At 46.2% G+C, this 26,015-nt stretch overlaps 1 protein-coding gene across 2 annotated transcripts in view; it reads left to right on the forward strand.

Moving 5' to 3' along the window:
- CACNG3 (calcium voltage-gated channel auxiliary subunit gamma 3) overlaps nucleotides 1–25,471 on the forward strand; it is a 245,368-nt gene extending 219,897 nt beyond the window's left edge. For both annotated transcript variants that reach the window (XM_063934746.1, XM_063934745.1), the window contains 2 exons: nucleotides 16,596–16,736; nucleotides 23,499–25,471. In XM_063934746.1, the coding sequence (XP_063790816.1) occupies nucleotides 16,596–16,736; nucleotides 23,499–24,016 (659 nt within the window). In that variant the 3' untranslated portion in view covers nucleotides 24,017–25,471. The remainder of the gene's footprint in view (nucleotides 1–16,595; nucleotides 16,737–23,498) is intronic.
- Nucleotides 25,472–26,015: the final 544 nt, after the last annotated feature.

Below are 26,015 nucleotides of genomic sequence, written 5' to 3' on the forward strand. Positions count from 1 at the left end.
TGCTTAGTTACATTTCCCCAATAACCAGGGACTGAATCCACCTTCAACTGCTTCATCTTTATAATTGATACCATTAATTGTAATAAAGGCTCCCAAATCATTGATTTGTCCTTTGTTCAGTTTTGTAAATATTGGGACCGTACTTTGCCTTTAGGTGGGCCAGATTACATATGTGATAGCATAGCATGCAGTGCACTACATGCTGCTCCAACATACCAAAGATTTTTCTTTTACCTTAATTTACATTGGAAAAATCAGCTTACTACAATGACTAATATAAGTCCTCCCACATCTGCAGCTGTTCTCTAGGGGGTAAGGGAACTGTGGTAGTGTACAGCAATACTCCGTTGTGGTTAGCTATGGTATCTGCAGCTGTTCTCTAAGGAGTAAGGGAACTGGGTAGTGTACAGCATTACTCCATTGTGGTATGGTACCTGCAGCTGTCCTGTAGGGGGTAAGGGAACTGTGGTAGTGTACAGCATTACTCCGTTGTGGTTAGCTATGGTGCCTGCAGCTGTCCTGTAGGGGGTAAGGGAACTGTGGTAGGTGTACAGCATTACTCCGTTGTGGTTAGCTATGGTGCCTGCAGCTGTTCTCTAGGGGGTAAGGGAATTGTGGTAGTGTACAATATTACTCCGTTGTGGTTAGCTATGGTGTCTGCAGCTGTTCTCTAGGGGGTAAGGGAACTATGGTAGAACACAGCATTACTCCATTGTGGTTAGCTATGGTGTCTGCAGCTGTTGTCTAGGGGGTAAGGGAACTGTGGTAGAATACAGCATTACTCCGTTGTGGTTAGCTATGGTGTCTGCAGCTGTTCTCTAGGGGGTAAGGGAACTGTGGTAGAATATAGCATTACTCCATTGTGGTTAGCTATGGTGTCTGCAGCTGTTCTCTAGGGGGTAAGGGAACTGTGGTAGAATACAGCATTACTCCGTTGTGGTTAGCTATGGTGTCTGCAGCTGTTCTCTAGGGGGTAAGGGAACTGTGGTAGAATACAGCATTACTCCGTTGTGGTTAGCTATGGTGCCTGCAGCTGTTCTCTAGGGGGTAAGGGAACTGCAGTAGTGTACAGGATTACTCCGTTGTGGTTAGCTATGGTATCTGCAGCTGTTCTCTAGGGAGTAAGGGAACTGTGATAGTGTAAAGAATTACTCCGGTGTGGTTAGCTATGGTATCTGCAGCTGTTCTCTAGGGAGTAAGGGAACTGTTATAGTGTACAGCATTACTCCGGTGTGGTTAGCTGTGGTATCTGCAGCTGTTCTCTAGGGAGTAAGGGAACTGTGATAGTGTACAGCATTACTCCTGTGTGGTTAGCTATGGTGCCTGCAGCTGTTCTCTAGGGGGTAAGGAAACTGCAGTAGTGTAACGCATTACTCCGTTGTGGTTAGCTATGGTATCTGCAGCTGTTCTCTAGGGAGTAAGGGAACTGTGATAGTGTACAGCATTACTCCGGTGTGGTTAGCTATGGTGCCTGCAGCTGTTCTCTAGGGGGTAAGGAAACTGCAGTAGTGTAACGCATTACTCCGTTGTGGTTAGCTATGGTATCTGCAGCTGTTCTCTAAGGGGTAAGGGAACTGAGTAGTGTACATCATTACTCCGGTGTGGTTAGCTATGGTGTCTGCAGCTGTTCTCTAGGGAGTAAGGGAACTGCAGTAGTGTACAGCATTACTCCGGTGTGGTTAGCTATGGTATCTGCAGCTGTTCTCTAGGGAGTAAGGTAACTGGGTAGTGTACAGCATTACTCCGGTGTGGTTAGCTGTGGTGTCTGCTGCTGTTCTCTAGGGAGTAAGGGAACTGTGGTAGTGTACAGCATTACTCCGGTGTGGTTAGCTATGGTATCTGCTGCTGTTCTCTAGGGAGTAAGGGAACTGTGGTAGTGTACAGCATTACTCCGTTGTGGTTAGCTATGGTGTCTGCAGCTGTTCTCTAGGGAGTAAGGTAACTGTGGTAGTGTACAGCATTACTCCGTTGTGGTTAGCTATGGTGTCTGCAGCTGTTCTCTAAGGGGTAAGGGAACTGGGTAGTGTACATCATTACTCCGGTGTGGTTAGCTATGGTATCTGCAGCTGTTCTCTAGGGAGTAAGGGAACTGGGTAGTGTACATCATTACTCCGTTGTAGTTAGCTATGGTATCTGCAGCTGTTCTCTAAGGGGTAAGGGAACTGGGTAGTGTACATCATTACTCCGGTGTGGTTAGCTATGGTGTCGGCAGCTGTTCTCTAGGGAGTAAGGGAACTGCAGTAGTGTACAGCATTACTCCGTTGTGGTTAGCTATGCTATCTGCAGCTGTTCTCTAGGGAGTAAGGGAACTGTGATAGTGTACAGCATTACTCCGGTGTGGTTAGCTGTGGTGTCTGCAGCTGTTCTCTAGGGAGTAAGGGAACTGTGATAGTGTACAGCATTACTCCGGTGTGGTTAGCTGTGGTGTCTGCAGCTGTTCTCTAGGGAGTAAGGGAACTGGGTAGTGTACAGCATTACTCCATTGTGGTTAGCTATGGTATCTGCAGCTGTTCTCTAGGAGGTAAGGGAACTGCAGTAGTGTACAGCATTACTCCGTTGTGGTTAGCTATGTTATCTGCATCTGTTCTCTAGGGGGTAAGGGAACTGCAGTAGTGTACAGCATTACTCCGGTGTGGTTAGCTATGGTGTCTGCAGCTGTTCTCTAGGGGGTAAGGGAACTGGGTAGTGTACAGTATTACTCCATTGTAGTTAGCTATGGTGCCTGCTGCTGTTCTCTAGGGGGTAAGGGAACTGTGGTAGTGTACAGCATTACTCCGGTGTGGTTAGCTATGGTGTTTGCAGATGTTCTCTAGGGAGTAAGGGAACTGGGTAGTGTACAGCATTACTCCGGTGTGGTTAGCTATGGTATCTGCAGCTGTTCTCTAAGGGGTAAGGGAACTGGGTAGTGTACAGCATTACTCCGGTGTGGTTAGCTGTGGTGTCTGCAGCTGTTCTCTAGGGAGTAAGGGAACTGTGATAGTGTACAGCATTACTCCAGTGTGGTTAGCTATGGTGTCTGCAGCTGTTCTCTAGGGCGTAACGGAACTGGGTAGTGTACAGCATTACTCCGTTGTGGTTAGCTATGGTGTCTGCATCTGTTCTCTAGGGGGTAAGGGAACTGCAGTAGTGTACAGCATTACTCCGGTGTGGTTAGCTATGGTGTCTGCAGCTGTTCTCTAGGGGGTAAGGGAACTGGGTAGTGTACAGTATTACTCCATTATAGTAAGCTATGGTGCCTGTAGCAGTTCTCTAGGGAGTAAGGGACCTGTGGTAGTGTACAGCATTACTCCGGTGTGTTTAGCTATGGTGTTTGCAGCTGTTCTCTAGGGAGTAAGGGAACTGTGTAGTGTACAGCATTACTCCGGTGTGGTTAGCTATGGTGTCTGCAGCTGTTCTCTAGGGGGTAAGGGAACTGTGATAGTGTACAGCATTACTCCGGTGTGGTTAGCTATGGTGTTTGCAGCTGTTCTCTAGGGAGTAAGGGAACTGGGTAGTGTACAGTATTACTCCATTGTAGTTAGCTATGGTGCCTGCTGCTGTTCTCTAGGGGGTAAGGGAACTGTGGTAGTGTACAGCATTACTCCGGTGTGGTTAGCTATGGTGTTTGCAGATGTTCTCTAGGGAGTAAGGGAACTGGGTAGTGTACAGCATTACTCCGGTGTGGTTAGCTATGGTATCTGCAGCTGTTCTCTAAGGGGTAAGGGAACTGGGTAGTGTACAGCATTACTCCGGTGTGGTTAGCTGTGGTGTCTGCAGCTGTTCTCTAGGGAGTAAGGGAACTGTGATAGTGTACAGCATTACTCCAGTGTGGTTAGCTATGGTGTCTGCAGCTGTTCTCTAGGGCGTAACGGAACTGGGTAGTGTACAGCATTACTCCGTTGTGGTTAGCTATGGTGTCTGCATCTGTTCTCTAGGGGGTAAGGGAACTGCAGTAGTGTACAGCATTACTCCGGTGTGGTTAGCTATGGTGTCTGCAGCTGTTCTCTAGGGGGTAAGGGAACTGGGTAGTGTACAGTATTACTCCATTATAGTAAGCTATGGTGCCTGTAGCAGTTCTCTAGGGAGTAAGGGACCTGTGGTAGTGTACAGCATTACTCCGGTGTGTTTAGCTATGGTGTTTGCAGCTGTTCTCTAGGGAGTAAGGGAACTGTGTAGTGTACAGCATTACTCCGGTGTGGTTAGCTATGGTGTCTGCAGCTGTTCTCTAGGGGGTAAGGGAACTGTGATAGTGTACAGCATTACTCCGGTGTGGTTAGCTATGGTGTTTGCAGCTGTTCTCTAGGGAGTAAGGGAACTGGGTAGTGTACAGCATTACTCCGGTGTGTTTAGCTATGGTGTTTGCAGCTGTTCTCTAGGGAGTAAGGGAACTGGGTAGTGTACAGCATTACTCCGGTGTGGTTAGCTATGGTGTCTGCAGCTGTTCTCCAGGGAGTAAGGGAACTGGGTAGTGTACAGCATTACTCCGGTGTGTTTAGCTATGGTGTTTGCAGCTGTTCTCTAGGGAGTAAGGGAACTGGGTAGTGTACAGCATTACTCCGGTGTGGTTAGCTGTGGTGTCTGCAGCTGTTCTCTAGGGAGTAAGGGAACTGGGTAGTGTACAGCATTACTCCATTGTGGTTAGCTATGGTATCTGCAGCTGTTCTCTAGGGGGTAAGGGAACTGGGTAGTGTACAGCATTACTCCGTTGTGGTTAGCTATGGTATCTGCAGCTGTTCTCTAAGGGGTAAGGGAACTGGGTAGTGTACATCATTACTCTGGTGTGGTTAGCTATGGTATCTGCAGCTGTTCTCTAGGGAGTGAGGGAACTGTGATAGTGTACAGCATTACTCCAGTGTGGTTAGCTGTGGTGTCTGCAGCTGTTCTCTAGGGAGTTAGGGAACTGTGGTAGTGTACAGGATTACTCCGGTGTGGTTAGCTATGGTGTCTGCAGCTGTTCTCCAGGGAGTAAGGGAACTGGGTAGTGTACAGCATTACTCCGGTGTGGTTAGCTATGGTATCTGCAGCTGTTCTCTAGGGAGTAAGGGAACTGGGTAGTGTACAGCATTACTCCGTTGTGGTTAGCTATGGTGTCTGCAGCTGTTCTCCAGGGAGTAAGGGAACTGGGTAGTGTACAGCATTACTCCGGTGTGGTTAGCTATGGTATCTGCAGCTGTTCTCTAGGGAGTAAGGGAACTGGGTAGTGTACAGCATTACTCCGTTGTGGTTAGCTATGGTGTCTGCAGCTGTTCTCCAGGGAGTAAGGGAACTGGGTAGTGTACAGCATTACTCCGGTGTGGTTAGCTATGGTATCTGCAGCTGTTCTCTAGGGAGTAAGGGAACTGGGTAGTGTACAGCATTACTCCGTTGTGGTTAGCTATGGTGTCTGCAGCTGTTCTCCAGGGAGTAAGGGAACTGGGTAGTGTACAGCATTACTACGGTGTGGTTAGCTATGGTGCCTGCAGCTGTTCTCTAGGGAGTAAGGGAACTGGGTAGTGTACAGCATTACTCCATTGTAGTTAGCTATGGTATCTGCAGCTTTTCTCTAGGGGGTAAGGGAACTGGGTAGTGTACAGCATTACTCCGTTGTGGTTAGCTATGGTATCTGCAGCTGTTCTCTAAGGGGTAAGGGAACTGCAGTAGTGTACATCATTACTCCGGTGTGGTTAGCTATGGTGTCGGCAGCTGTTCTCTAGGGAGTAAGGGAACTGCAGTAGTGCACAGCATTACTCCGTTGTGGTTAGCTATGCTATCTGCAGCTGTTCTCTAGGGAGTAAGGGAACTGTGATAGTGTACAGCATTACTCCGGTGTGGTTAGCTGTGGTGTCTGCAGCTGTTCTCTAGGGAGTAAGGGAACTGTGATAGTGTACAGCATTACTCCGGTGTGGTTAGCTGTGGTGTCTGCAGCTGTTCTCTAGGGAGTAAGGGAACTGTGGTAGTGTACAGCATTACTCTGGTGTGGTTAGCTATGGTGTCTGCAGCTATTCTCTAGGGAGTAAGGGAACTGGGTAGTGTACAGCATTACTCCGGTGTGGTTAGCTATGGTATCTGCAGCTGTTCTCTAGGGGGTAAGGGAACTGCAGTAGTGTACAGCATTACTCCGTTGTGGTTAGCTATGGTATCTGCATCTGTTCTCTAGGGGGTAAGGGAACTGCAGTAGTGTACAGTATTACTCCGGTGTGGTTAGCTATGGTGTCTGCAGCTGTTCTCTAGGGGGTAAGGGAACTGGGTAGTGTACAATATTACTCCATTGTAGTTAGCTATGGTGCCTGCAGCTGTTCTCTAGGGGGTAAGGGAACTGTGGTAGTGTACAGCATTACTCCGGTGTGGTTAGCTATGGTGTTTGCAGCTGTTCTCTAGGGAGTAAGGGAACTGGGTAGTGTACAGCATTACTCCGGTGTGGTTATCTGTGGTGTCTGCAGCTGTTTTCTAGGGGGTAAGGAAACTGCAGTAGTGTACAGCATTACTCCGTTGTGGTTAGCTATGGTATCCGCAGCAGTTCTCTAGGGAGTAAGGGAACTGTGATAGTGTACAGCATTACTCCGGTGTGGTTAGCTATGGTATCTGCAGCTGTTATCTAGGGAGTAAGGGAACTGCAGTAGTGTACAGCATTACTCCGTTGTGGTTAGCTGTGGTGTCTGCAGCTGTTCTCTAGGGAGTAAAGGAACTGTGGTAGTGTACAGCATTACTACATTGTGGTTAGCTATGGTATCTGCAGCTGTTCTCTAGGGGGTAAAGGAACTGCAGTAGTGTACAGCATTACTCCGGTGTGGTTAGCTGTGGTGTTTGCAGCTGTTCTCTAGGGAGTAAGGGAACTGTGGTAGTGTACAGCATTACTCCATTGTGGTTAGCTATGGTGTCTGCAGCTGTTCTCTAGGGGGTAAGGGAACTGCAGTAGTGTACAGGATTACTCCGTTGTGGTTAGCTATGGTATCTGCATCTGTTCTCTAGGGGGTAAGGGAACTGCATTAGTGTACATCATTACTCCGGTGTGTTTAGCTATGGTGTCTGCTGCTGTTCTCTAGGGAGTAAGGGAAATGTGATAGTGTACAGCATTACTCCGGTGTGGTTAGCTGTGGTGCCTGCAGCTGTTCTCTAAGTAGTAAGGGACCTGTGGTAGTGTACAGCATTACTCCGGTGTGTTTAGCTATGGTGTTTGCAGCTGTTCTCTAGGGAGTAAGGGAACTTGGTAGTGTACAGCATTACTCCTGTGTGGTTAGCTGTGGTGCCTGCAGCTGTTCTCTAAGTAGTAAGGGACCTGTGGTAGTGTACAGCATTACTCCGGTGTGTTTAGCTATGGTGTTTGCAGCTGTTCTCTAGGGAGTAAGGGAAATGTGATAGTGTACAGCATTACTCCGGTGTGGTTAGCTGTGGTGCCTGCAGCTGTTCTCTAAGTAGTAAGGGACCTGTGGTAGTGTACAGCATTACTCCGGTGTGTTTAGCTATGGTGTTTGCAGCTGTTCTCTAGGGAGTAAGGGAACTTGGTAGTGTACAGCATTACTCCTGTGTGGTTAGCTATGGTGTCTACAGCTGTACTCTAGGGGGTAAGGGAACTGTGGTAGTGTAAAGCATTACTATGGTGTGGTTAGCTATGGTGCCTGCAGCTGTTCTCCATGGAGTAAGGGAACTAGGTAGTGTACAGCATTTCTCCGGTGTGGTTAGCTATGGTGCCTGCAGCTGTTCTCTAGGGAGTAAGGGAACTGTGGTAGTGCACAGCATTACTCCGGTGTGGTTAGCTGTGGTGCCTGCAGCTGTTCTCTAAGTAGTAAGGGACCTGTGGTAGTGTACAGCATTACTCCGGTGTGTTTAGCTATGGTGTTTGCAGCTGTTCTCTAGGGAGTAAGGGAACTTGGTAGTGTACAGCATTACTCCTGTGTGGTTAGCTATGGTGTCTGCAGCTGTACTCTAGGGGGTAAGGGAACTGTGGTAGTGTAAAGCATTTCTCCGGTGTGGTTAGCTATGGTGCCTGCAGCTGTTCTCTAGGGAGTAAGGGAACTGGGTAGTGTACAGCATTACTCCATTGTGGTTAGCTATGGGATCTGCAGCTGTTCTCTAGGGGGTAAGGGAACTGCAGTAGTGTACAGCATTACTCCGGTGTGGTTAGCTGTGGTGTCTGCAGCTGTTCTCTAGGGAGTAAGGGAACTGTGGTAGTGTACAGCATTACTCCATTGCGGTTAGCTATGGTGTCTGCAGCTGTTCTCTAGGGGGTAAGGGAACTGCAGTAGTGTACAGGATTACTCCGTTGCGGTTAGCTATGGTATCTGCATCTGTTCTCTAGGGGGTAAGGGAACTGCATTAGTGTACATCATTACTCCGGTGTGTTTAGCTATGGTGTCTGCTGCTGTTCTCTAGGGAGTAAGGGAAATGTGATAGTGTACAGCATTACTCCGGTGTGGTTAGCTGTGGTGCCTGCAGCTGTTCTCTAAGTAGTAAGGGACCTGTGGTAGTGTACAGCATTACTCCGGTGTGTTTAGCTATGGTGTTTGCAGCTGTTCTCTAGGGAGTAAGGGAACTTGGTAGTGTACAGCATTACTCCTGTGTGGTTAGCTATGGTGTCTGCAGCTGTACTCTAGGGGGTAAGGGAACTGTGGTAGTGTAAAGCATTACTCCGGTGTGGTTAGCTATGGTGCCTGCAGCTGTTCTCCAGGGAGTAAGGGAACTAGGTAGTGTACAGCATTTCTCCGGTGTGGTTAGCTATGGTGTCGGCAGCTGTTCTCTAGGGAGTAAGGGAACTGTGATAGTGTACAGCATTACTCCGGTGTGGTTAGCTATGGTATCTGCAGCTGTCATCTAGGGAGTAAGGGAACTGCAGTAGTGTACAGCATTACTCCGTTGTGGTTAGCTGTGGTGTCTGCAGCTGTTCTCTAGGGAGTAAAGGAACTGTGGTAGTGTACAGCATTACTACATTGTGGTTAGCTATGGTATCTGCAGCTGTTCTCTAGGGGGTAAGGGAACTGCAGTAGTGTACAGCATTACTCCGGTGTGGTTAGCTGTGGTGTCTGCAGCTGTTCTCTAGGGAGTAAGGGAACTGTGGTAGTGTACAGCATTACTCCATTGTGGTTAGCTATGGTGTCTGCAGCTGTTCTCTAGGGGGTAAGGGATCTGCAGTAGTGTACAGGATTACTCCGTTGTGGTTAGCTATGGTATCTGCATCTGTTCTCTAGGGGGTAAGGGAACTGCATTAGTGTACATCATTACTCCGGTGTGTTTAGCTATGGTGTCTGCTGCTGTTCTCTAGGGAGTAAGGGAAATGTGATAGTGTACAGCATTACTCCGGTGTGGTTAGCTGTGGTGCCTGCAGCTGTTCTCTAAGTAGTAAGGGACCTGTGGTAGTGTACAGCATTACTCCGGTGTGTTTAGCTATGGTGTTTGCAGCTGTTCTCTAGGGAGTAAGGGAACTTGGTAGTGTACAGCATTACTCCTGTGTGGTTAGCTATGGTGTCTGCAGCTGTACTCTAGGGGGTAAGGGAACTGTGGTAGTGTAAAGCATTACTATGGTGTGGTTAGCTATGGTGCCTGCAGCTATTCTCCAGGGAGTAAGGGAACTAGGTAGTGTACAGCATTTCTCCGGTGTGGTTAGCTATGGTGCCTGCAGCTGTTCTCTAGGGAGTAAGGGAACTGTGGTAGTGCACAGCATTACTCCGGTGTGGTTAGCTGTGGTGCCTGCAGCTGTTCTCTAAGTAGTAAGGGACCTGTGGTAGTGTACAGGATTACTCCGGTGTGGTTAGCTGTGGTGCCTGCAGCTGTTCTCTAAGTAGTAAGGGACCTGTGGTAGTGTACAGCATTACTCCGGTGTGTTTAGCTATGGTGTCTGCTGCTGTTCTCTAGGGAGTAAGGGAAATGTGATAGTGTACAGCATTACTCCGGTGTGGTTAGCTGTGGTGCCTGCAGCTGTTCTCTAAGTAGTAAGGGACCTGTGGTAGTGTACAGCATTACTCCGGTGTGTTTAGCTATGGTGTTTGCAGCTGTTCTCTAGGGAGTAAGGGAACTTGGTAGTGTACAGCATTACTCCTGTGTGGTTAGCTATGGTGTCTGCAGCTGTACTCTAGGGGGTAAGGGAACTGTGGTAGTGTAAAGCATTTCTCCGGTGTGGTTAGCTATGGTGCCTGCAGCTGTTCTCTAGGGAGTAAGGGAACTGCAGTAGTGTACAGCATTACTCCGGTGTGGTTAGCTATGATATCTGCAGCTGTTATCTAGGGAGTAAGGGAACTGCAGTAGTGTACAGCATTACTCCGTTGTGGTTAGCTGTGGTGTCTGCAGCTGTTCTCTAGGTAGTAAAGGAACTGTGGTAGTGTACAGCATTACTACATTGTGGTTAGCTATGGTATCTGCAGCTGTTCTCTAGGGGGTAAGTGAACTGCAGTAGTGTACAGCATTACTCCGGTGTGGTTAGCTGTGGTGTCTGCAGCTGTTCTCTAGGGAGTAAGGGAACTGTGGTAGTGTACAGCATTACTCCATTGCGGTTAGCTATGGTGTCTGCAGCTGTTCTCTAGGGGGTAAGGGAACTGCAGTAGTGTACAGGATTACTCCGTTGCGGTTAGCTATGGTATCTGCATCTGTTCTCTAGGGGGTAAGGGAACTGCATTAGTGTACATCATTACTCCGGTGTGTTTAGCTATGGTGTCTGCTGCTGTTCTCTAGGGAGTAAGGGAAATGTGATAGTGTACAGCATTACTCCGGTGTGGTTAGCTGTGGTGCCTGCAGCTGTTCTCTAAGTAGTAAGGGACCTGTGGTAGTGTACAGCATTACTCCGGTGTGTTTAGCTATGGTGTTTGCAGCTGTTCTCTAGGGAGTAAGGGAACTTGGTAGTGTACAGCATTACTCCTGTGTGGTTAGCTATGGTGTCTGCAGCTGTACTCTAGGGGGTAAGGGAACTGTGGTAGTGTAAAGCATTACTCCGTTGTGGTTAGCTATGGTGCCTGCAGCTGTTCTCCAGGGAGTAAGGGAACTAGGTAGTGTACAGCATTTCTCCGGTGTGGTTAGCTATGGTGCCTGCAGCTGTTCTCTAGGGAGTAAGGGAATTGTGGTAGTGTACAGCATTACTCCGGTGTGGTTAGCTGTGGTGCCTGCAGCTGTTCTCTAAGTAGTAAGGGACATGTGGTAGTGTACAGCATTACTCCGGTCTGTTTAGCTATGGTGTTTGCAGCTGTTCTCTAGGGAGTAAGGGAACTTGGTAGTGTACAGCATTACTCCTGTGTGGTTAGCTATGGTGTCTGCAGCTGTACTCTAGGGGGTAAGGGAACTGTGGTAGTGTAAAGCATTTCTCCGGTGTGGTTAGCTATGGTGCCTGCAGCTGTTCTCTAGGGAGTAAGGGAACTGTGGTAGTGTACAGCATTTCTCCGGTATGGTTAGCTATGGTATCTGCAGCTGTTCTCTAGGGAGTAAGGGAACTTGGTAGTGTACAGCATTACTCCTGTGTGGTTAGCTATGGTGTCTGCAGCTGTACTCTAGGGAGTAAGGGAATTGTGGTAGTGTAAAGCTTTACTCCGGTGTGGTTAGCTATGGTGTCTGCAGCTGTACTCTAGGGGGTAAGGGAACTGTGGTAGTATAAAGCATTACTCCGGTGTGGTTAGCTATGGTGCCTGCAGCTGTACTCTAGAGGGTAAGGGAACTAGGTAGTGTACAGCATTACTCCGGTGTGGTTAGCTATGGTGCCTGCAGCTGTTCTCCAGGGAGTAAGGGAACTGTGGTAGTGCACAGCATTACTCCAGTGTGGTAAGCTATGGTGTCCATCAGTTTTATGTTGTTGAAGGTAAGTCTGTATTTCTATACAGCCTTGGAATACTAACATATGCGTTTTGTATTGAATAGGAGAGCTCTCCTTTGCGATCAGCATCAGTCACTAGACTTCTGGATTTTGGCTCCAGGAGTCCATCTGCCCATGAGCAGAACACATTTTCCCTTTAGTACATCACCCAGAGTATGAGGAAGACAAAGACAGGATGCATCTTAGTTCTCAGCTTCTCTGAAATGACTGCGGATGTTGTTTCTGGATCCCTCCAGGAACTGTCAGGGCCGTCATGAGCTCTGTGTGGCCTCTGTGCTAGGGTTACATAACCATGTGGCCCAAGAGAGTCTCAGATCTGGGTACTGCTACCTAGTACCACTCTCTTACACTGTCTCGCACCCCTGGGGAATATTTTTTTTTGACCACTACTTCTTGTTTTGGGCAGTGGGTATAGTGCCACATTCAGTCTTCTTCTTATCAGAATCTGCAGACACTTGTCTTTCTTGTCTTCTAGCCAGCAAACAATGGATCAGGGAGGCGTTCCTTATCCAGAGAGTTGGAAAAGTTATACACAGGGGGAGATATATGAAGCAATGAAGAGGTGAGAAGTGAGCCAGCTGCTACTTATAATATTACAGAATGCACTTGATAAATGCTACCACAAAGCTGATTGGTTGCCATGGGCAACTTCTCCACTGGCACACTTATCCACTATTTTCAAAGCTTCTTACATCTCCCCCTTTATTTCCATAATATACATTTATGGAATGAAGTTTAGTCTGCAAGTGAGGTTAATAGAGGAAAGTATAAGTACCATTAAGGGCAGAGCAAAGTAGATTAATTCGACACTGGCAAAGATTGACCTCTACACAACTACGCTACAAAGATTGCAAGAATTTCAACATTACCTTAGGCAACACCTCTTGACACCCTTTTAAGGATTTCTTGACCCTCATGGACTCTGTACTCCAGACCTAGGGTAGGAGTTATGGCATTGTAGCACCACCTCCCGATCCCCTGAAGACTTCCCAATATAGGACAAAATCAAAGCTTCAGCAGTTCTCGGGTTAAAGGGACCCCCAGTCAGTCTTGTGGCAAAGGGAATTCTAAAGACCTTTGAGTCTTAGGTTATTACCCCAAATGTTATAATTCAGTGTTGGGAATTTTCTTCCCAGTTTGTGTTGCACATTACAGAGAATCAGTACTGATTATTAAGAATGGTTTTAATGAACTGTCAGTGTTGTCAGTATATAAAACACAATACTGGACACTTGGTTATGGAGGATAAAGGAACTTTTGTTTATTCATATATTACCCATTATCTATGACAGTATTTTCCATCTCTAGTCATTAGGGTCCCCTAGCAGTGCATGTCTTACACATCTTGCCTGTATTACAACTGAAATAAGTAGCCTGTGGATCTTTTATAATATGTCAGCCAGTAATGAATACACCTGTGCACCAGGAGCGCCGGGACTGTGGTAACGACTTACCCGGACCTTGACAGGGGCATAGAAAAAGAGAAGCCTCCTGCATCCCACCCCCTACCCCCATGGATTTACCCCCTGGCTGAGGGGAACAAATCTTCCACCTTTCCCAATGCGCATAGTATTTTTTTTTTTAATTGGTGGTGGCCTAGCCACGCCTCCCTGATTTAGCCACATTCCCCTAGTACGTGGGCCCGTCATTGCTCTCAATGGCTCTTCTGTTCATCAACTAAAACCTGCATTGTTAGGGGTCTCTGAGGAGTGGAGTTAAGAAACACTTATCTATGACATTGAAAAGGGTGAATCCTACATCTTACAAATGTTTTTGCTTTTTGTCCTGGGGGGAACTGTTCAGAGACTTGAATTCTGCCCCAAAATCAGACTTGTCAGAGATCAGCTATCAGCAGATACTTTAATAAGACAAAAAGACAAAGTGTGCCCCATCCCTCAAATCCAAGAGGAAAGAGCTCTAGACAGTCTATGCCTGTTTTCACTGCTACTGGGAAACTATGAGTACAGGGTCCACCAGTTATAGTGAAAATCAGCCCCAAGCCGGTCAGTGTAGGAACCTTAATGTAATGGAGTGGACGCATGCCCTGGTGGGCATGTGATGGGGATTTTCTCAATCCGTTTGGGGGATTGGGTTAATTAATGAGAGGGTCATTTTGCCTACCCAGACAAATGATTAGGGATCTCTAAAAAGAGTAAATAAATTCTAAAACACAGACCATTTTTAAGTAAACTTTAATTGCATTGATAGCTCCCAAACCCTTATTAATCACTTTACTAATTATATAATGGAATATAAAATAAAAAACTGTTTTTGTCTTTTGATCAGTCGTGGTGCAAATGGGAAATGCGTCTTATAAATGAGACCCTGCTAGGTTCTAGTTTTGTTTTTTTAAAGAAGAAAAAGTAAGTGTAAAAGTCTACATCATTTCTCCCCTACATAAGTATAACTATATTAGGGGATCTGGTCAGGATCCCGGGGGTGGCACTCAGGCCTGGTCGGGGAACTTGCTAATTCATGTTTGAATCAATGAATGGTGTTGCACTAATTTTACATAGTTAACTTTTTGGTGGGATTTTAAAAAGTGCATTTTTATATCTCTAGTTTAATATAATAAACTTTTTATCGTACGCTTCCATTAAATGTTGCATTTTTTCAAGGAAACAAAAAAAAACACAACTTTCAATAAAATGGAATCCCTGTAAACCCGATGCTTTGCTAATTAGTGAAGATTGGTCTGGTCGCTGAGCCTTTAAAGATGAAGGAGTTAAGTGAAGCATCTTTCAGTGATTGAAGTACGCCCTAAAATCAGACACAGCTCTGTTATGTCTAGGATTGAAGATTACCTTCCATATTTACATCTATGTTCTGGATGGAGATCTCTTAATACTATTGTACTGGGACTCAACTGGGGCAAAGCTAGTAATCACTACAACAGATCATAATATAAATATGCCTAAAATACATTAAAGGGCCAAGTTTCCATTTTTTTCTCTCCCTACATCGTACTTCCACCCCACTGTGTGCTATTTCTGTAATGTGTACCTCCATTGATTACACACCCTGCCAGCAGTAACCTACGCAGTGCACCCCAGATGGTTGCCTTAGATGGTTCCTACGCGGGCAGGATGTACTTCACATGGATCTTTCCATACAGGGTATATCATACAAGTGTCAGTTTTCCCATATATGCATTGGACCCTTATATAGCTCACCTTCCCCAGTGTAACCTTCGTAGTGTGCCCAATATGGCTGCCCCATCTGGCACGCTTGTGGATGGGATGCAAAATACGTGGATCTGACGGTTTTGTTGGGGCACTACTCTGAGGGTTAGGACGCTGAAATCACCCCATTTTGTGTCATCTTTTCTAGGGTAGACTATTCCATCTAGGATGAACCTATGCAATGCATCCAAGATGGCTGCTTCACCTGGTATCTTGTGAAGGTGGAATACACAACCTGTGGAAGTTATGGGTTTAGTATGATTTATCTACAATAAAGATTCCGACGGTCAAAATACCGACAACGATTGATCGGCGGTCAAAATACCGACAGGGTCAAAATACCGACAAGGTCAAAATACCGACATTTAAATTGTCGACATGTCAAAAATCAAAACAAGTTTTCCATTGGGGATTTTGTGTATGTCAACATAGGTCAACATGGACACCGTATAAGTGTACCGTGTCCCCTCGCATTGCTCGCTGCGTTCACCATGCTTTGGGCACGGTGCCTCGCTGTACTCGGCACACTATTATATTCCCCGTCCAGGTCCACCGGGATGGTAAAGTATGAAAAAATCATGAAAACTCATGTCGACTTTTTGACCTGTCGACATTTTAAATGTCGGTATTTTGACCTGTTGGTATTTTGACCATGTAGGAATTTTGACCTTGTCTGTATTTTGACCATTGGTCAATGGTTGTCTGTATTTTGACCATCGGGATTTTGAGTGTAGGTAAATTGTCTGTATCCCGAAGTTATTACCCAAAATGTCTACACCAATCCTGCATTATGCTTACTTTGCACTCTAGGTTTCCTTTTTATGTCTTTGCAGCTTGTCTATTGCTTTATTATTGAAATCGTCTGTATTATGTGCATTGTTATTGATGTCTGTAAAACACCTTCAGTCCTTTTGGAGAAAGAGCGCTATATAAATAAAATAATTATTATTAATATTATTGGACGCATTTTAGCCCTGATAAACATAATTTCTTATTGCTGCATATCGGTGGGGCGGGGTTTGGGGCTCTATTAAACATGCATTGGTCTAAAGAGCAGGAGTCGTGGGCAGGGTGTGGGATCAGTAGCCTTGCCCCGTAGCAGAAGCATCACCTGGACCCATGGTAGTTCGGCCACTGGGTAGGAGGCTATCTCCGTTACAGGAACTATGGTTGCAAACTTTTACCTGTTTGAGCAGTTTCACAAATATTTTTGAAACCCCTGAATTATTTTTATTTTTTATCATCTATAGTATTTATTGCATTTTTTAAGGGAATGGAGTGCAGAAAAAAAGAAATGTAAGAGGGGGCATAGATAAGGGATATTAAAAGAAAATCCAATACACACAATGCAATACAATGAAGAGTAAAACTAAATAAATTGTATTATGTTGTATATTGTGTGTTTCACATTATACCATATAAGTAGGCCCAGATTTATCAAGCCTTGGAGAGGGATAAATTGCACAGTGTGTACTGTACCAACCAATCAGCTCCTAACTGTCATTTTTCAAACACAGCCTAAAATATGACAGTTAGGAGCTGATTGGTTGGTACATTATCATTGTGCAATTTATCACTCTCCAAGGCTTGATAAATCTGGCTGATAGTCATTGCTAGGTTATTTGATATCATCCTGTTGTGAATAGATGTCTCCAATCTCTTTCATTCAGGTGCTGTTCGAGCTTCCAGCATCTTTCCCATTCTCAGTGTGGGCCTTCTATTCTTCGGGGGTCTCTGTGTTGCTGCCAGCGAGTTTTATAAAAATAAGCACAATGTTATTCTCAGTGCCGGCATCTTCTTTGTCTCCGCCGGTGAGTATGCTCTCCAGGTTGGCAGTGAGCCACCGTCCTGGTTTAATGCAGACCTCATAACATTTGAAAAGGAAAAATATCAGGAAATTAAGCCCCTAACCATGCCCACAATACACCTACATCTGGGGCCAGCCCTTATTCCAAGAGTCCACACCCTTTTCAAGGTCGATAAATCAGGACAAATGAGTGAAAATGGGACTATTTGATAGGAGTTTAAAAATGAACTTTAGAAGGCTAGCCCTAATATACCTAAATATGCCCATACTTGGACTTACATCCAAATGTTAATGAGCCCCAAAGTTAGTAAGATCTACATGTTGAAGAAAAGACGCTGATATTTTTCAGGATTTGTTCATGTATTGTGTTTTACAAGAGGTTCCATATACTGTTAGTGGCCACGAGAAACCTTATTTATGCATGTAGCCATAGGGAGCATTGTGCCATATAACCAATGCAGGGAAATGGCACTGTTGATCCCATTTGAATGTATGTATCTCTGATTTATTTTTTTCTCCAAGAATGTAACAGCTTGGGGGTAAGGTGCAATCAGGGAGATTGATGGACTATTCAGGGAGTGAGGGAGGTTGCTACTATTTCAGGGTGTCTCCTGCAGAATGAGGGCGGGTAGGCAGTTTCCGACAGGTTTAGGTCGGAAGGGATTCCAACTTATTCAATGTATCCCCTTTTTTTCCAACATTCCACGTGTATTATTGGAAGCGCAAAAAAAGTCGGGTTGCCATTGTTGGGAACGGGCCAAACCTGTTGGCTTTGGCGGTGCATTGAATACTCATGTCAGATCCTTTCCGTCGTAAAGGATCCAACATGAATTGAATATACCCCTATGGCTTAAATTTAAGGATACAAATAGATTTTCTCTGACGTCCTAAGTGGATGCTGGGACTCCGTAAGGACCATGGGGAATAGCGGCTCCGCAGGAGACTGGGTACAACTAAAGAAAGCTTTAGGACTACCTGGTGTGCACTGGCTCCTCCCACTATGACCCTCCTCCAGACCTCAGTTAGAATCTTGTGCCCGGCTGAGCTGGATGCACACTAGGGGCTCTCCTGAGCTCCTAGAAAGAAAGTATATTTTAGGTTTTTTATTTTACAGTGAGATCTGCTGGCAACAGACTCACTGCAGCGAGGGACTAAGGGGAGAAGAAGCGAACCTACCTAAGTGGTGGTAGCTTGGGCTTCTTAGGCTACTGGACACCATTAGCTCCAGAGGGATCGACCGCATGGAACCGGCCATTGATGTTCGGTCCCGGAGCCGCGCCGCCGGCCCCCTTACAGAGCCAGAAGCAAGAAGTGTTCCGGAAAATCGGCGGCAGAAGACATCAGTCTTCACCAAGGTAGCGCACAGCACTGCAGCCGTGCGCCATTGCTCCTCATGCACACCTCACACTCCGGTCACTGATGGGTGCAGGGCGCTGGGGGGGGGGGGGGGGCGCCCTGAGCAGCAATATAAACACCTTGCCTGGCAAAATCATCACAATATATAGCCCCAGAGGCTATATATGTGATAAATACCCCTGCCAGAATCCATAAAAAAGCGGGAGAAAAGTCCGCGAAAAAGGGGCGGAGCTATCTCCCTCAGCACACTGGCGCCATTTTCTCTTCACAGTGCAGCTGGAAGACAGCTCCCCAGGCTCTCCCCTGTAGTTTTCAGGCTCGAAGGGTTAAAAAGAGAGGGGGGGGGCAGTAAATTTAGGCGCAATATTGTTTATACAAGCAGCTATTGGGGGAAAAATCACTCAGTTATAGTGTTAATCCCTGCATTATATAGCGCTCTGGTGTGTGCTGGCATACTCTCTCTCTGTCTCCCCAAAGGACTTTGTGGGGCCCTGTCCTCAGTCAGAGCATTCCCTGTGTGTGTGCTGTGTGTCGGTACGGCTGTGTCGACATGTGGGATGAGGAAGGTTACGTGGAGGTGGAGCAGAGGCCGATAAATGGGATGTCGCCCCCTGTGGGGCCGACACCAGAGTGGATGGATAGGTGGAAGGTATTAACCGACAATGTCAACTCCTTACATAGAAGGCTGGATGACGTAAAACAGCTGTGGGACAGCCGGCTTCTCAGCCCGCGCCTGCCCAGGCTTCTCAAAGGCCATCAGGGGCTCAAAAAAGTGCCCGTTACCTCAGATGGCAGACACAGATGTCGACACGGAGTCTGACTCCAGTGTCGACGAGGTTGAGACATATACACAATCCACTAGGAACATTCGTTACATGATCTCGGCAATGAAAAATGTGTTACGCATTTCTGACATGAACCCAAGTACCACATAAAAGGGGTTTTATTTTTGGGGAGAAAAAGCAGCCAGTGTTTTGTTCCCCCATCAGATGAATGAATGAAGTGTGTAAAGTAGCGTGGGTTCCCCCGATAAGAAACTGGTAATTTCTAAAAAGTTACTGATGGCGTACCCTTTCCCGCCAGAGGATAGGTCACGTTGGGAGATATCCCTTAGGGTGGATAAGGCGCTCACACGTTTGTCAAAAAAGGTGGCACTGCCGTCTTAGGATACGGCCACCTTGAAGGAGCCTGCTGATAAAAAGCAGGAGGCTATCCTGAAGTCTGTATATACACACTCAGGTTATATACTGAGACCTGCAATTGCCTCAGCATAAATAGTGCTGCTGCAGCGTGGTCTGATACCCAGTCAGATAATATTAATACTCTACGACAGGGATAATAGTTTGCTAACATAGAGCATATTAAAGACGTCGTCTTAGATATAAAGGATGCACAGAGGGATATTTGCCGGCTGGCATCCAGAATTAATGCAATGTCCATTCTGCCAGGAGGGTATTAGAAACCCGGCAGTGGACAGGTGATGCTGCCTATAAAAGGCACATGGAGATTCTGCCTTATAAGGGTGAGGAATTGTTTGGGGATGGTCTCTGGGACCTTGTATCCACAGCAACAGCTGGGAAGAAATTTTTTTTTACCTCAGGTTTCCTCACAGCCTAAGAAAGCACTGTATTTTCATGTACAGTCCTTTCGGCTTCAGAAAAGCAAGCGGGTCAAAGGCGCTTTCTTTCTGCACAGAGACAAGGGAAGAAGGAAAAAGCTGCACCAGCAGCCAGTTCCCAGGATCAAAAATCTTCCCCCGCTTCCTCTGAGTCCACCGCATGACGTTGGGGCTCCACAGGTGGAGACAGGTGCGGTAGGGGCGCGTCTCGGGAACTTCAGGGACCAGTGGGCTTGCCCACAGGTGGATCCCTAGGTTCTGCAAATAGTATCACAGGGATACAGGCTGGAGTTCGAGGCGACTCCCCCTCGCCGTTACCTCACATCAGCCTTGCCTGCTGCCCTCGGAGAAAGGTAGTACTGGCGGCAATTCACAAGCTGTACTTCCAGCAGGTGAAATCAAGGTACCCCTCCTTCAACAAGGCCGGGGTTACTATTCCAAAATGTTGTGGTACCGAAACCAGACGGTTCGGTGAGACCCATTCTAAAATTGAAAGCCTTGAACACTTATATACGAAGGTTCAAGTTCAAAATGGAATCGCTCAGGGCGATTATTGCAAGCCTGGAGAATTTCATGGTATCACTGGACATCAAGGATGCTTACCTGCATGTCCCTATTTACCCTCTTCACCAGGAGTACCTCAAAATTGTGGTACAGGATTGTCATTACCAATTCCAAACGTTGCCGTTGGTCTGTCCCCGGCACCGAGGTATTTACCAAGGTAATGGCCGAAATAATTATCCCGTACTTGGACGATCTCCTTATAAAGGCGAGGTCCAGGGAGCAGTTGTTCGGCGGAGTAGCACTATCTCGGGAAGTGCTACAACAGCACGGCTGGATTCTGAATATTCCAAAGTCGCAGCTGGTTCCTACGACGCGTCTACTGTTCATGGGTATGGTTCTGGACACAGAACAGGATAAAAAGGGTTTCTCCCGGAGGAGAAGTCCAAGGAGTTGTCGTCTCTAGACAGAGACCTCCTAATACGTATACAGGTGTCGGTGCATCAATGCACGCGAGCCCTGGGAAGGATGGTAGCTTCTTACGAAGAAATTCCATTCGCCAGGTCCCATGCAAGGATTTTCCAGTGGGATCTGTTGGACAAGTGGTCCGGGTCGCATCTTCAGATGCATCGGCGGATAACCCTGTCTCCAAGGGCCAGGGTGTCGCTGTTGTGGTGGCTGCAGAGTGCTCATCTTCTAGGGGGCCGCAGATTCGGCATACAGGACTGGGTCCTGGTGACCACGGATGCCAGCCTTCGAGGCTGGGGGGCAGTCACACAGGGAAGAAACTTCCAAGGCTATGGAAAAGTCAGGAGACTTCCCTACACATAAATATTCTGGAACTAAGGGCCATTTACAATGCCCTAAGTCAGGCTAGACCCCTGCTTCAACACCGGCCGGTGCTGATCCAGTCAGACAACATCACGGCGGTCGCTTATGTAAACCGACAGGGCAGCACAAGAAGCAGGATGGCGATGGCAGAAGCCACAAGGATTCTCCAATGGGCGGAAAATCATGTGTTAGCACTGTCAGCAGTGTTCATTCCCGGAGTGGACAACTGAGAAGCAGACTTTCTCAGAAGACACGACCTCCACCCGGGAGAGTGGGGACTTCATCCAGAAGTTTTCCAAATGATTGTACACCGTTGGGAAAGGCCACAGGTGGACATGATGGCGTCCCGCCTCAACAAAAAGCTACAAAGATATTGCGCCAGGTCAAGGGACCCTCAGGCGATAGCTGTGGACGCTCTGGTAACACCGTGGGTGTACCAGTCGGTGTATGTGTTCCCTTCTCTGCCTCTCTTACCCAGGGTAATGAGAATAATAAGAAGGAGAGGAGTAAGAACTATACTCATTGTTCCGGGTTGGCCAAGAAGAGCTTGGTAACCAGAACTCCAAGAAATGATCTCAGAGGACCCATGGCCTCTGCCGCTCAGACAGGACCTGCTGCAGCAGGGGGCCTGTCTGTTCCAAGACGTACCGCGGCTGCGTTTGACGGCATGGCGGTTGAACGCCGGATCCTGAAGGAAAAGGGCATTCCGGAGGAAGTTATCCCTACGCTATTTAAAGCTATCACCGCATATGGTGGAAATATGTTGCGTGCTGTGAGGCCAGGAAGGCCCCAGAGGAGAAATTTCAGCTAGGTCGATTTCTGCACTTCCTACAGTCAGAGGTGACTATGGGCCTAAAATTGGGTTCCATGAAGGTCCAGATTTCGGCTCTATCGATTTTCTTCCAAAATAGAACTGACTTCACTGCCTGAAGTTCGGACTTTTGTTAAGGGAGTGCTGCATAGTCAGCCCCCGTTTGTGCCTCAAGTGGCACCGTGGGATCTCATCGTGGTGTTGGATTTCCTGAAGTCGCATTGGGTTGAGCCACTTAAATCCGTGGAGCTACAATACCTCACGGTGAAAGTGGTCATGCTGTGGGCCGTGGCGTCGGCCAGGTGTGTATCAGAATTGGCGGCTTTGTCATGCAAAAGCCCTTATCTGTATTTTATATGGATAAGGCGGAATTGAGGACTCGTTCCCAATTCCTTCCTAAGGTGGTATCAGTTTTTCATGTGGACCAACCTATTGTGGTGCCTGCGGCTACTTGGGACTTGGAGGATTCCAAGTTACTGGACGTAGTCAGGGCCCTGAAAAGTATATGTTTCCTGGACGGCTGGAGTCAGGAAAACTGACTCGCTATTTATCCTGTATGCACCCAACAAGCTGGGTGCTCCTGCTTCTAAGCAGACTATTGCTCGCTGGATCTGTAGCACGATTCAACTTGCACATGCTGCGGCTGGACTGCCGCACCCTAAATCTGTAAAAGCCCATTCCACGAGGAAAGTGGGCTCTTCTTGGGCGGCTGCCCGAGGGGTGTCGGCTTTACAACTTTGCCGAGCTGTTACTTGGTCGGGTTCAAACATTTTGCAACAGTCTACAAGTTTGATACCCTGGCTGAGGAGGACCTAGAGTTTGCTCATTCGGTGCTGCAGAGTCATCCGCACTCTCCCGCCCGTTTGGGAGCTTTGGTATAATCCCCATGGTCCTTACGGAGTCCCAGCATCCACTTAGGACGTTAGAGAAAATAAGATTTTACTCACCGGTAAATCTATTTCTCGTAGTCCGTAGTGGATGCTGGGCGCCCATCCCAAGTGCGGATTGTCTGCAATACTTGTTTATAGTTATTGCCTAACTAAAGGGTTATTGTTGAGCCATCTGTTGAGAGGCTCAGTTATATTTCATACTGTTAACTGGGTATAGTATCACGAGTTATACGGTGTGATTGGTGTGGCTGGTATGAGTCTTACCCGGGATTCAAAATCCTTCCTATTTGTGTCAGCTCTTCCGGGCACAGTATCCTAACTGAGGTCTGGAGGAGGGTCTTAGTGGGAGGAGCCAGTGCACACCAGGTAGTCCTAAAGCTTTCTTTAGTTGTGCCCAGTCTCCTGCGGAGCCGCTAATCCCCCATGGTCCTTACGGAGTCCCAGCATCCACTACGGACTACGAGAAATAGATTTACCGGTGAGTAAAATCTTATTTTAAAAAATCAGACGGATTTGAAAACAACACCTTTTACGCAAGTAGATAGAACTTCATGTTCTGATATAATTTCACTGAAAGTGGAAAAATAAACCCTAGGAAACAAAATCCTTTGTCTCAAGTGACAAATTCATATCATTGGTTTAGATCATTGCCTTTAAATTGCATTATTAATTTGGTGCGTCTGAGTTTATTTGAATCATTAAATCAATTTGTGCAGTAGAAGAAACAGCTCTTTTTCTAATTATTCCTCTGTATTCCAGGGCTGAGCAACATCATTGGAATAATTGTCTATATTTCTGCTAATGCCGGTGATCCCGGTCAGAGTGACTCCAAGAAGAGTAACTATTCCTATGGATGGTCCTTTTATTTTGGGGCTCTGTCATTTATTATTGCAGAGATGGTTGGAGTCCTAGCTGTGCACATGTTCATCGAAAAGCATCGGCAAATAAGAGCAAAGTCACACTCTGATCTGTTCAAGAAGTCTGCCTTTTCTCGAATACCGAGCTACCGGTATCGCTTCCGACGGCGCTCCAGTTCCCGTTCTACAGAGCCACGCTCTAGGGACCCTTCTCCTGTTGGCAAAAGCTTCAACCCCATTCCGACTAGCGACATCTCCCTCTACACTTTAACTGCCCGTGACCCCACTAAGATGACTGTTGGTTCCTTACTAAATTCTGAAAGGGAACATAACTTTCTCCAGGTTCACAACTCTATCCCCAAAGACTATAAGGAGTCCCTACACAACAATCCTTCCAACAGGCGCACTACACCTGTCTGAGGGCTGTGATTACAGGAAACAAGGCCTGAAGTAATAGTAATCATGGAGAACATCTCAAGTGGTCACACATGGGCTTTTTTCCATCACATGTTTCAGTAAAACCACAAGCTACGAAGAGGCAGGATTTAAAAATAGCACACAACGTGTCACTTCCTGTTGGGAACTTTACTTCCTGTATGGAACATTACTTCCTGTATGGAATGTTACAAAGCCAGAATCAATGCAAGAATTTGTACTGTTGTGTCCCTAACAAAAATTACCTATGGAAAGTTTGCATATGTTATATAAGTGCTTGTGTTTTAGGAAGAAATAGGAAAAGTTTTAAGTATCTATAGGTCTCTTCTGAAGGTGCTGAATACATTTATTAGGAAATGTCCTTTTAATGCAGGGGAAGATTGCCCGTTAACTAATTAGGTTTCAGATGTTCAATTTAACTATCCTCAGTGTAAAGCAATTGGAAAATGCAATGTAAAACATACCTGTGTATAATGTATGGCCCATTTTTGCCAAAACACCCAAATGGATAGGTATGCATAAACATATTAGAGTGATATAGCACCAAACACTTCCATTTAGTTTATCCTGATTTTCTGGAAATAGCACTATAAAATATCCTAATTTTATAGCCAAATTGTGGAAAACAAATTAGTGGATAACACTACATAAGGATAGTATATAGTATCTGTAAAGACTATATATGCACCTTGCAGGTAAGCACAATGATCCAATACTCTTATATGTTGCACAATCAGCGCTATCAATATTTCATAATTTAATTTATTTTCTCAAGCCGAAAAAAAAGACAAAAATAATAAGACAAACTGTGTGTGCTCAGAATGTTAATTCTAGATGGGTTGCCAAGCAAGTCTGAGCAGGTTTTAAAGTGCTGTTTTGACAAGTGTGGAGGTGGTAACAAGTACACTGTAGATCGTGAAGACTTTTTGAGGCCAATCAGAGAACTCAAAACTTTTCTGTAAAAGTCTCCAGGAAGAAGTTTGCATTGGAGAACTCGATGACTATCTATCGCAGATGTGTCTTCAAGACTTGGTCAGCGCTATCAGATGATGGACTGTACTTCTTCTTTTGACATCAGCTGCAAGTTTAAAAAAATAAAAAGTTATTGCAGTTAAACAAATTTACATGTATACAAATTAAAAGACATTATGCTACTTAGAAACAAATTAGCAAAATCATTACTTTTTGACTTTTACCCAATTACAAATGAGTTTGGGGAAGAAAAAAACCCCAAACATCCATTTAAAAGCAACTGGTAATTGCACACGATGCTCATCTGACATTTACAAAGCATAAAAGATCTCCAGTGGACGGTGAACAATAATCTCTCTGAAGGAATTCTTGGTTTACTTGTTCCTCAGTTAAGGTGTGGGCGCTCCAAGATAACATTCCAATATTTTTTGGGTTATATTACTAATTATAATAAATGATAGCAAACAATCTTGTCTGGTTCCTTTTAGTTGCATGCTAAAGTGTGTCTATTGGCGGTCAGCCATCTGTGGGCACATGGCTAACAAGCTCCTTCCCTCGTGTACATCTGAGACTCCCACTTTTAGCACCCATGCCCATTGTAACGTCAATGGTGCATCCGTATACGTCAACATCTATCACACCTTTGGAAATTTTACCAGATCTATAGCAGGCATCACCACTGCCTCCTATAATTGTATGATTCCAAAACAATGAACATCTTTGACAATTAATCCATCTGCTGTTAGCTTGGATTGGAATGGATCTGATTGGAAGAGAATTCCTCCAGTCCAATTATTACAACCATGGGTGCTGAGAAGGGAAATGGGCAGTTACTCGTGCCTGTACGGGGTCTCATAAGAGGTAGCCAAGATAGCATAGTCACTCCCTCTTAAGCAAAACACATTTACACAGGGCCCTGATATTCACAATCAGACATGGCCAACTCACTTGGACGCCAACCGCCTCCCTTAGTACTGAGGTCTGTAACATCTCTTGTCAGCCCTAACTGGGT

The sequence above is a fragment of the Pseudophryne corroboree genome, chromosome 7 (genome assembly GCF_028390025.1).
Source record: "Pseudophryne corroboree isolate aPseCor3 chromosome 7, aPseCor3.hap2, whole genome shotgun sequence".
In the NCBI taxonomy this organism is placed as follows: domain Eukaryota; kingdom Metazoa; phylum Chordata; class Amphibia; order Anura; family Myobatrachidae; genus Pseudophryne; species Pseudophryne corroboree.